Source organism: Echiichthys vipera, assembly GCF_963691815.1.
Source record: "Echiichthys vipera genome assembly, chromosome: 5".
NCBI lineage: Eukaryota > Metazoa > Chordata > Actinopteri > Perciformes > Trachinidae > Echiichthys > Echiichthys vipera.
Window position 1 is genome coordinate 13,932,485 of NC_139830.1, and position 11,866 is coordinate 13,944,350.

At 39.8% G+C, this 11,866-nt stretch overlaps 2 protein-coding genes across 2 annotated transcripts in view; both read left to right on the plus strand.

Moving 5' to 3' along the window:
- The window catches only part of LOC310947164 (F-BAR and double SH3 domains protein 2-like), a 62,061-nt gene extending 54,798 nt beyond the window's left edge, over window positions 1-7,263 (plus strand). The window contains exons 15-21 of the mRNA XM_083913878.1: window positions 2,110-2,244; window positions 2,527-2,610; window positions 2,802-2,979; window positions 4,002-4,222; window positions 5,676-5,868; window positions 5,974-6,062; window positions 7,088-7,263. Of these exons, the coding sequence (XP_083770004.1) occupies window positions 2,110-2,244; window positions 2,527-2,610; window positions 2,802-2,979; window positions 4,002-4,222; window positions 5,676-5,868; window positions 5,974-6,062; window positions 7,088-7,180 (993 nt within the window). The 3' untranslated portion in view covers window positions 7,181-7,263. The remainder of the gene's footprint in view (window positions 1-2,109; window positions 2,245-2,526; window positions 2,611-2,801; window positions 2,980-4,001; window positions 4,223-5,675; window positions 5,869-5,973; window positions 6,063-7,087) is intronic.
- A 4,586-nt stretch (window positions 7,264-11,849) lies between these two features.
- LOC310947408 (NACHT and WD repeat domain-containing protein 2-like) overlaps window positions 11,850-11,866 on the plus strand; it is a gene marked incomplete at both ends in the record, with an annotated part of 9,980 nt that continues 9,963 nt past the window's right edge. The window contains one exon of the mRNA XM_083914198.1: window positions 11,850-11,866. This exon is cut by the window's right edge and continues 44 nt beyond it. Coding sequence (XP_083770324.1) covers window positions 11,850-11,866 — 17 coding nt within the window.

Below are 11,866 nucleotides of genomic sequence, written 5' to 3' on the forward strand. Positions count from 1 at the left end.
GGAGGAGAATGTACATCTATGACTCGGCTTTTAACCCCAAACGACACTTTGTGTCAGAGGCGTACGTGTGTGTGTCTTTCTGTCAACAGGACTAAACATAGTCTGTCTGCTTCTTTGGAAGCACTTGACATTCTGCTCACATGGTATTGCAGTTTGCAGAAAACACCAGAGAGAAAGAGAGAGAGAGATACTGAGTGTGAGAAAGTGTGAGAAAGTCTGGGGATTGAGGGCAATCTAGAAAGAGGTAAATGGAGGGAGTTGTGCAGTGAGAGAGGGAGTGTTGAAGAGATAATTAGTGAAGAAAGAGAGAAGCAGGAGGGAGAGTTAGCTGAGAAAAAGAAGAGGTGGTGTGATGAGGAGGTGAGGGGGAGAGGTGAGGAGGGAGTCACGTCAAGAGTGATAGTGTTCAAGTAAAATTGGATGCAGAGGTGAGAGACGGGGGATTGTGGGAAACAGGAGAGAACATAGAGGGCCCCAGTATACCACACAAATATTAGAATCAGCATGTTTTGCACAGACAAATCTAGGAACTGTGTAGTGTTATTCGATTTTGGGGGATTTTATTTGTGTCCTTGTGTTTTACATTTTTTTTTTTCCCCTTGCCCTTACCCTTTTCATATGATAAATCAGCTGTAGGCTAGACTTGCTGAAAACTCCTCCAGCTTACGTGGGTGTCATTAAATGAACTGACCTGGATGCACATTGAGTATTCAAGCATTTGACAGCAGTTCAACAGCCTTTTATTTCATTTGGAGTATAATGGAGCTTTTAAAGAAGTAAGAGAGATTATAATAACAAAGTGCAACAAGGGAACGGAAGAGAGAGACATGAAGGAGAGGAAAACAGTCGGAGGGAATGATAACAGTTTGCTGATTGGGGAGAGGTCAAGAAGTGACCAATGGTGAGAGAGAGAATGAAGGATAGATGGATTGTGAATACTAATCTGCAGAGCAGGAACCTCCCTCGACCCTTTCTTCATTCCACTCAACTTTATTAATACGACTATGAAATACTGCAAGCCCATGAAGTCTGCAACTCAGCTGTATTGGTACACACACACACTGAGATGCATTTTTAGTGATATTTTATTGGGTTATTACTGAAATATATGTTGGTCATTTTACTTCAGGACTGAAATGGAATTGGCTCTGAGGCTGTGCAATGTACTTTTAAATCAATACATTAAAGTGGATAAAAGTGACGTAACACACAAAAACTTATCAAAGAGCTTTGATAAGACTGAGTTATTTATTTTTTTATGGGAACACCTTAGGACCACACTTGGAGGTTATTATTTCCCTAGGGAATAGATTCTTATGTGCAGGAGACCTACTCAAATACAAAACACACGTCTGCTTTGTTCTGCACCGGTGTAGAGTTTACTGTGTCAACAGAAATCTGATGACCAAACATAATGACTTGGGAATGGATAAACACACACACACACACACACACACACACACACACACACACACACACACACACACACACACACACACACACACACACACACACACACACACACACACACACACACACACACACACACACTATTGTTATTGGCCAGGTCAGCTTGCTGTGTGTGATGGATCTTTCTACCAGTTAGATCACATGACCGTCATATAAGCCAGTGAAATTCTCATGGAACAAAAGAGGGAGGAGCTGGATCATATGAAACATTAGTCCCTCTACACCTGTCTCTCAAAGCTGTAGCACATACATACTTTGCAGAACAGAGAAACCCAGGCAGGCAGGAAGAAAAGGTAAGCTATAGATTAAATCGTGACACTAGCACAGGGAGAGTGCAAATGAGCAGTAGGGAGAGGCGGAAATGTAACAAGTTAAAGTCTTTGTTAAATGGACAGACCTCGCAACCGGTGAACTGTGGTGGCGGTGGAGCTGTAGATACCAGCAAACACACGCAGAGATAGACAACATAACAAGTCACCTATCTGGCCAAACCTCAAAGTATTTTGAGTATTTGGGACAACTTTGTGTGTTTTTTTTTTTTTTACTCCAGGGTTTTAAAGGTGAACAGTTTTTTTCTTGTTTGCCCTTGTAGTAAGGTCAGAGGTTTAGACTTTATCTGGCTCTGTTTGTGTGTTCCAGGGCACAGTGGACTTGGAACGTGAGGAGGGAGAGGAGTGTGAAGAGAACATGGAGGTTTTTGACGACAGCAGCTCCAGTCCTTCGGGAACCCTCCGAAACTATCCCCTAACCTGCAAAGTCCTGTATTCATACAAGGTATACACCAACACACTCAGAGTTACCCTCTTCAGTTACATGGTCACACACCTACACATATCAAATGTCTGCAGCTACCTGCCCAACTGCAACACACAGCATCGCACACACAAAAAAAGCAAGAAAAGCAAAATTGGCAGTGTTGATTTATAGACAGTGTGAAATGCTGATGAATCTGCCACAAATAACCATGACTTTATCTTTAGCATTTTAAAATAGACTTTTTATGATGTATTGTCCTACTTCTCTGTCTTTAACACTGTTGACGTGTCTCTTCCGCAGGCCTCTCAGCCAGATGAGTTAACTATTGATGAACAGGAGATGTTGGAGGTCATTGAGGATGGAGACATGGAGGACTGGGTCAAGGTGCTCAAATACACATACAGATGTGCATTACGTTTACCGTAAAAACAACAGAAGCATTATCTTATGAGTTCTGTGCAATTGCTCTGTTTGGTTTCACAGCCTTGTGTGGTTTCTTGGTGTTCAATTCTCTCTTGCCATGCATGTTTTCATGTAGCCTTTGTTCATTGTTTCTTTGTTTGTGTGTTTTCCAGGCTCGCAATAAGATAGGTCATGTGGGCTATGTCCCAGAGAAGTACCTGCAGTTCCCGACTTCCAACAGTCTGTTGAGCATGCTCCAATCTCTGGCTACTCTTGATGCTCGATCACACACCTCTTCGAATTCCACCGAGCCAGAGCTGCACTCCGGCTGCGTCAATGGAGACACAAACAGTAAGTACGCTGTAAAGCTAGTGATGGTAAATTATTCTTTGAAATAATTAAAACTGCATGCCAGGAGTTTGACTAAACAAGCTAGTTCCAGCTGTACCCGGGAAATGATTTCTTTTCCTTGTTACGAGGTTATTATGCACCATTGATTAAGGAATTTTTCTCTTTACTGCTCCACAAAAGTAGCTTAGATTTCAGTTATAAACAACTCTATTTTGCAAAGCAGAATGTTTTTTAGAATAAGCAAGTGTGGAATATCTACCTTGCTGGGTAAAATAAGGTAAATATTTGAAAAAATGCAAAACCTGAACGCTATATGAGCCACTGTTAAGTAAAAACAGTGTTCATTTAAAAACAGTACTAGGTGACGTTCCACAAGCTTTGTCCCTCCTGATTTCCTTTTCATCCATATATATTTTGGCTGTTGTTTTTCCACATCCACCACCAAATAATGAGATATTTTTGTTGCTGCCATTCCAGTGACTCACTGAAACAATAGTGAGGCAGTTGTCTAAAATTGGCCCCCAACAAAACAGTAATTGAAATTGCAGACCAGTTTAATAAATTTGGAAAGAGCAGAGCTTTGTTACAAACATTAACTTTCTTTGGCTCCTTTTTCTCTCTTGTTTCTGCAACATTGGTTCGATCCACTTTGGGTGTTGATGATCTACATGCAATCAGGATACAGAAAGTTAATCAATTACAAGTGATATCTATACAATTCTAGTTTTATTTAATTCATCATTTATTTGTCCTTCCTATCCTGCCCTCTTTTTAACCTTCTTTCTTCTTTTACTCTCTTTTTCTCCAACCCTCTTTCTTCTGTGTCTGCATGGGAAAATCACATATTGTAATTATTATTCCTTTCTGTCTTCTCTATCTCCCTCTCTCCAGCAGTGTGTACCATTCTCTTTATGACAATGAGGGCCAGGCAGACAAGGAACTACATTTCCCCAAGAATCATTATTCCTTCCGTGTATCTTATTGATGTCTCTCCTTCTCTTTGTCTGCCTTTCTCTCCCCAGTGATATATGTCCGTGCACTTTATGATTATGAGGGACAGGCGGATGAGGAACTCTCCTTTTCCGAGGGAGCAGTGATCCGCCTCTTGAGCCGCGACACTCAGACAGACGATGGCTTCTGGGAGGGAGAGCTCAACGGACGGGTGGGTGTCTTCCCCTCTGTGCTGGTAGAAGATCTCACTGAGAATGGGGAGACCAGTGGAGGAATGCCAGGTGACATACAGGTATGTTGATGCACACAGACACAGGGATGACACTTACAAATGAACACAAGCTTAGACAACTGTAACTCTGTGGGAAAACACAGATATTCAGCGTGTCACTCTTGTGGCGATGAGCATTTAGTCTTATCATTCTCTCCTCAGGGTAGAAATACCCAGCATATACAGTAGTGTAGTCTACTCAGACACTTCTCCCCCCCTCTCCCCTCCTCTCCCTTCCTGGCTGTTGTCCAATAGATCTATCAGCAGGGCAAAGTTCACAAACAGTGGATCAGAACTGCTGTTTTCCTGCAGGGCTCTGATAAAAACCCTGCACTGCAATCACAGAAAGGGGTCTTATCAGTGGCTGCCCTATTAGAGGTTCAGCAACAGGAAGGATACAGCCTCTCCCTTCCGAAAAGCCTGTAGACATAACACACATCACAACAACCCTTCATTTCTTTTAAGTGATATGTGGGAAAGATTGGTAAAAAAAACAAAAAAACATCTGAATCCTTCTGGTTTGCTGCCACGCAAACAGTCAAGTTTTATGAAAGCAATGGCAGGTCAAACTTTAAACTAATTAACCAGCAACATTTCTGTAAGGTATTCCTCACAGTATTCCTAGTGTTGCACCAGAGCTGTTATAATCGATTTTTTTGCATTAACAATGGATGAAGTTACTATAATGTGAAAGGGGTTGCTTCTAGTGACAAACCCACAGAGAATTATCAACTGATTCTGTAGTTCCCCTCAGCTCTAAGGAGTGTTTTAGCATCTTTAAGTTTGTGGTTTTGATTTAACTGCCTTTCAACCTTCGGTAACTGTTGTGGTTCAATCTCAACGCTCTCATAGCTTTATTTTTCGTGTGCAGCCGGAAGCTGTTTTCAATAGAAAAAGCTCTAAAAGTCCCACTGTCTGTACACTACCTGCTCAACCCCGAACAGCAGAGAGACACAGTTAGAGACTTTCTGGTGAACATCATGGAGTATTTAACAGCTAAACCGCTAGATATTTCCCCCAGGAGTTAGTGGAGACCAAGCAGCAACCTAGAAGTTAGGCATATCGACTTCATAACACGATGACTGTGTTGTGTTTATAGCACCACCATTAGATTGATTTCAACTGACATTTTGGCCTTTCAACTCAACTCAACAACCCACTTCTTTTATTGAGGTCAAAAATAATTTGTCGTTTGATTTTTTTCAAATAGACAATTATATATACAAAGGCCATCTGATCTCACTGTACTATATGTGAAAGCAGGTGTTGTTTTGGATGCATTTATTGCGGCTATAATCCAAACTGTTGACCTATAACTTAACAGAGTCGACTTCCATTAGATGACCGTCCAGTCAGTGTACAAGCAGTTTCATATCATTTGTGCTGTGATGTAGAGCGTGGGAGTCATTTGTAGGATCACAGGTGAGCAACACATTTTCAGTAATTATTTCTCTATTTCTGCATCTTTCTCTAGATTTCTCCAACTCTGAAGTTGCCATGTTCTCTGCCACCTCTCCCGCTGTATGAACAACCTCCCATCAGCCCCTTCACCAGCCCCGAAACCTCCACCCCGCCTCCTCTTCCACGCTCACCCTCCGCCGCAATCAACGGGGAGCACAAGCCCCCACCGCCCGCCTCGTCACACAAGGGACCGCTTCCCACCCACAGTAAGACACAAACAGAAAAAAGTTTGTGTGTAGTAGAATCAATTGAAGTGGTCAATGTGGCTTTTTACTGAGTTTTTCTCTGCCTCTTTCTCTCTCTCTCAATAGATCAAAGCTCTGGCAAGAGTCCAGTTTCTCCTGGATTTACTCAGCCATTGCGATTCACCCCTGAAGGAGGCCCAGGCAAACTACGACCTGTTAGTATAAAACTTATTGGGGCCCAAGCACGAAAGTGCAGTGTGAGGAACTTGTTGTTTTTGAAGAGATTATTATATTTTACTGCACAGTCACATTTTTGAGGTTCTTGAGGTTGAGAACTCATGAAAATCGGCACACATGTCAGAACGGGCTTCCTGCAGTGATTGGTTGTGTCCAGCTGGCACCAAAGTGCCCCCTAACACACACCAAAGTTTCTTTAATTTTCACAACATTAGTTGGGATCGTATTTGTACCTTCAAATATCTATTCCTGAATACTTAGGTGCTGACTTCAGGACATCTCTGACTACATACAATCAATAAATAAATAAAAATGTTTACTCTATCAATTTAGAGATTTTTCCAAATTAAATGTCTTTCAAAGTGTATGATTCAACTTTTTCCCGTGGTCTAGTCTAGTGTTAAAAAAATAGACAAAAATCACAATAAATTGTTGTATCAAATCAGCAACCAAGTCTTGTGATAGTATCGAATCAGGAGAAAGGCATAGTGTCCCAGACCTATTGCTCAGTGTCCAACAGTCACAGAAACGCACAGCTCCAGTCAAGCGGTGTGCCATCAGTACCCTGACGTGCATGAAGGTGCAAGGGTCCGTTCAGCTTTATTTCAATAAGGGTGTTTTTTGTGTTTATGGTCTTTATGTCTCCTGTGATATTAAATTGAATATCTTGTTCTGACTGATGATCAGACAGAAAGAGCAATTTAAAGACGACACCTTGGGCTTTAGGGAATTGTAATTGCTATTTCTTACAATTTTTTAGACCAAACAGATTAATCAATAATAAAAGTAATCATAAGTTGCAGCCCTGTATCCGACAAAGTGTTGATTAAAATGTACTGTTTATTTTTAGAGAATAAATATTCCTTAAAAATGTGTTTGTGTCCCACAGCAGGAAATGAATATTAAACTGTTTGTCAAATTAAGAAAAGTAGGCCATCTCCATGTCCTCACTTTGCCTTTTTTCTTAAACTTACATTCATTATGTTTTCTTTCACCGCTGCAGGTGCGAGCTGCTCCTCCTCCACCCAAACAGCACTCCCGCCGACAGCACGAGAAGAGCGACAAGACAGAGGAGGTGGAGATCACGCTGGTGTGACAGACAGTCAAGCTGGCAGGCAGTTATAGAGACAGAAACAATACAAACAGGTGACAGACAGACACATCCTACAGGCTGGGGACCTGAACTGCTCTGAACTGAAGTCAGTCTAGACAAAGTGAAGTGAAGTACAACAATAAGAACCACGTCCGATGCTCCCCTGGCCTCTCTGCGTCTTCTCTCATCCTGAAGTTGAGGAGCAAAGAGAGGAAATGAAGGCAGACTATCCAATTGAATAATCTATGTATTAGCTTCCTAATGAAGTGCAGCAGTAGCCGCCTCCACATCCCTCTCCGCCTTCCCCCATCCTTTCATTCTTGCCTTAAAACTTTACCTCATCGGGCAGCAAACCAGAGCACACTGAAGAGGAGGAGGAATGTTTAGATAGGGGGAGTCTGAGGAAAAGATAATCATGGCTTTGGCAAGTTTTCTTGTTATCTTGTTATGCTTATTTCAAGATATTGTTAAGCAGTGTATCTCTCTGTACAGGAAGATCATTCTGCTACATTTGAGAAATGTCCCTTTTTATGTGTGAAAAGTAATGGAGCCTTGAAACTGACAAAATGTAATAAAGGGTTATAGGGCAAGTCAAAAATAAAATAAAAATAACTGAATATGTAATAAAATTGTTAGTTCAAACAGTTAAATGGATTGTTAAATGACAGCATTATACTTATTTAATCATTTATAATTTTTCCCATAGAACATTTGCTTTTCCTCATAGAACATACAAATTAGGAAAACTGCTCATACAACATTGGCAGGATGAGCAATTTTCAGCAGCACTAACCTTTTCAGCTAGCTACCTAAACTGTCTTCATAAAATCAAACCAGCCTGTACATGCTATGTTAATTATCCATATACTGTCCCGCAAACTACTGAAGCATCACTGTAAAACTGTAAGAATTTTTGTCAGAAAGCTTAATGCGAACAAAGCTACTGAGCTAGAGCTTGGAACCTTAATTTATTTGTTATTTGGCATTTTTAGAAAAAAAAAATACGTTAATTCACACATCTACAAAATGTTGGGGATGACACGTAAGTCCAAGACTTATTTCCACTGTGGTCCTCGATAAAGATAAGAAACGCACAAAGATGGAAATATTATGAAGATAGAAGCATGTCTCTGAAGTCTGTGAACTTCCACTTAGCATAGAAGCATAGAAAGTAGCTAGTAAAATTATTTAGCTACTATGGCTACTGTAAGAGTTTATACACTCGCTGGTGTAGTTTTATGCCAAAAATTTGCTTCAGCTGGGTAGCTAGCAAAAAAAGCTATGTGCTCTGTGTGTTTAGCTACAAGTGTTTCCAGGTAAGCTAGCTAACATTAGCCACACAGCGACGAGTTAAATGTTTGCTAAGACCCAAAAATAGAAAAAAAATACAATCAGCTAATGAAAGATAAATAGTAATTAAGAGTTCAATAAATTATGTTTTTGATTTAATCGATACCTTTTATTACAGTTTTGAATGTCGGGGCACCAAAAAAAAATAAGCTTGATGAGAGAAAGTAAATATAAAACTTGCCAAAGATGTCATGATTTGGATTGCAGCTGGGGTTAAAGTAAATGGACAGAGAAACTGGGTGGTGTGTGGATGCAGTGTCCCCCCCCCCTCGCCGGCCCTTCCTTCGCCATATATAGTCCTTATCATCATACGTATCCAATGTGTATTAGTACAGTACATTACTGTTGTCATAGGAATGTTATGCACAGCGTTTCATATAGACTAACTCAGCTGATTGGAATACCATTTCTGATATGTAGTGGACGTTTTATTCTCATCTTATACTGAAAGGGCATTGTAAATACAGTATGAAGGAGAGATGAAAGAAGAGGAGGGAAGGCGGGGATGAAAGAACAAGAGAGAAAAAGGAGGCTGGATCCTCCTCTGCTCTTTTCTCCACCTCTCTTCCCAACGCTACCTTTCTTTCTCTCCCTCTTTTCTCTAATGTCTGTTCTGTCTATTGGCAGTCAGTGTGAATCGATGGGTATCATATACACACATTCAGTCACATTATATTACGCACACATTGCTATATCCTCATTCTGTGACCCTCTGTGTGCTTGTATCACTGATTGGTTCAGGAGGAGACTGATGGTGCTTTCAAAGGCACTGACATTTGTTGGTATTCACTATGTGGTGACAAAGAAAAGTTTTATTTGAGATGAAATAGACACTGATCATATTTGGGGTCAGGAGCTTTTATTAATCACAGATTGAACTGTATAGCTTTTATCCCTACAGATCCTATCTCCTCTCATGTTGATTTTGTTCATTTATAACATTGATCAGTTCACCTATAACATACCGTATATCCTTGTTTAGTTGACGAACATGCGCAGGTATTATTTTTCTCTGTTGTCCTGCCATGAAGCTCCATCACATCACTAAGTGAGTCTGATTTTGTTTTTTTTACACAGCAGAGAAAACATCCCCAAAAACAAACCTTTCATCCTTATGGTTTCCTTTGATTAATGTTAGTAAAAGAGAAAACAAAACGGATGTTTAAAACAAAAATACATCACGCTAAATGGACAGAACTAGCAAACGACATTCAAATGAAGCTAAGTACAATTGTGTTGTTTGTTTCAAAATAACCCCCCCCCCCCTAAAAACCCCTCAAGCCTTTAAAAGTCCTTGCCTCAAGGGCAGCGTAGCACTTTTATTTATTTATACCCTCCCTGGAAAGTGGCAGTACCTTAACATAGCATCAGAATGGATAGAAAAGACTTCAATACAGAAATCAGAGTTATTCTTTTCATTCTGATTCTGTGGTGAATCCTCTTTATTTCAGTGTGACTGATTTTATTTTTGTTTATTCTCCACTCTTCCAAAGAGATTGAGAGATGTGGACAATGTAATTTGGTGTTTTTCCTAAACAGAAACACTTGATCATAGTAAGGGATGTTTTGAACGAACTTGGAGAGAATGTGGCTTTATGTTTTAAAGACGCGCCTGGCTGTTTGCGTGAGTGATTGTTTGAAGGAGAGGAGAAGATCTGTTTTGACTCTGAAGATGTAAAGATGTGTCCCGGTTCCTTCCTGCATATTTATTTTAACCAGGGTTTGATTTGACTGAAAACTTGATGATAAAGTTTACTCAAAACATGTCATTTTAAACTTACTTGATTTTTTGACCAACATGCAACACATAAGAAGAGTTCCTCACAGTTGGAAACAATCAAATCTAATTGTGTCTGTTTGTGAGACAGCTCCAGAAAATATTACGTAAAACAAAAATGTTTTTTATGTGTTGCTTTCTCTACATTATAAGTCATGCTACAAAAGTTGCATTATCCTAGCACATTACCTGTTGCAAATCTGGAAAAAAAAAAAACAGTAAGAAGAGTAGTAATACTTATTTACTGTATAGTGTTAATATAATAATAATAATAATTAATGATATGATATGTTGTATGGAGTTGGGGCACAGCTTTAGGCTTCTTGTAAGAAGAGCAATCTGATCTGGGATCATATTTAATAGTTTCCTCTTCACAAGGTGGAGGTGAATTATGTCATTTTGTGGAAAGTGATGCAAGAAATGTAGAAAAAGTTATTTTCTTCTTTATTTTTTTGCATCAGCTTTTAGAAACATTCTGTGTAGTATCCACACATAAGAAATGCTGGAATTAGTTACATTTTCAGATCCAGACCACTGCTCCCCTGCTGTTGTTGTCAAGGAGGAGCTCTCATTTAAAATGTTTTTTCAAACGTTTTTTTTAAAGTTTATGTTTACAGCAGCATCCCACAGAACTTCCCACAATAAATGCCCAATCAGTCTTTCTATCAAATGTAAAACGTATTACTTTTGTTGCCAGTTGACACTTTGATCAGGATTATTTCCCCTTTTGAACAGTCCCTCTGCTCTGCTACAGTGTTGAATTATTTGGCATGAGCCTGTTTTTGTTTTAAATGTATTATATAATTTTATTTTTCATCCTTCGATTTGGATTATTAACAAAGTGGTGGAACAACTGGCTTTCTCTCTCCACAGACTGTTTCCATGGTGACAATAACGAGAACAGGTGCAAAAATCTGCATATTATTATTGGCTGTACAAAAAACAAAGTTTGTATTTATTGTGTACAAATGTTAATTAATAAAAAAAATATTGAAAGGTTGTTTTTTATTCTTTAATTATGAGTTATAATTATTATCGTTTTGTAGGTGTATTTGTTGATATGTGTGCCTGTGTGATGGTCCGCCTTCCCTCTATCTAATCGTGTGTGTTTATGCACCTGTCCTACATATACGAGTAGCTCACAACTCAGTCTGTCTAATTATATGTGTGTGTGTGTGTGTGTGTGTGTGTGTGTGTGTGTGTGTGTGTGTGTGTGTGTGTGTGTGTGTGTGTGTGTGTGTGTGTGTGTGTGTGTGTGTGTGTGTGTGTGTGTGTGTGTGTGTGTGTGTGTTGCGTGTGTGTGCACGTGTGTGTTTGTGTGTTACATAGACGTTCTCTGGAAGTGGGTGTGCATGATAACACACTGTATAAACACCCCAGGCCAGAGTTTCCTGAGTGAACGAAAAAGGAAAAGAGAAACAGCCCAGAGCAGCAAAGCAGCAACTGTGAATTTTTTGGGTCATCGAATATGTTCAGGCCAAAGGTTTTCCTCCCTTATTTTTCCTTATTTTAACAATTTTAAATGTGCTCCAGAGGAAAAAACAAATGGAATCGTCCTCTTC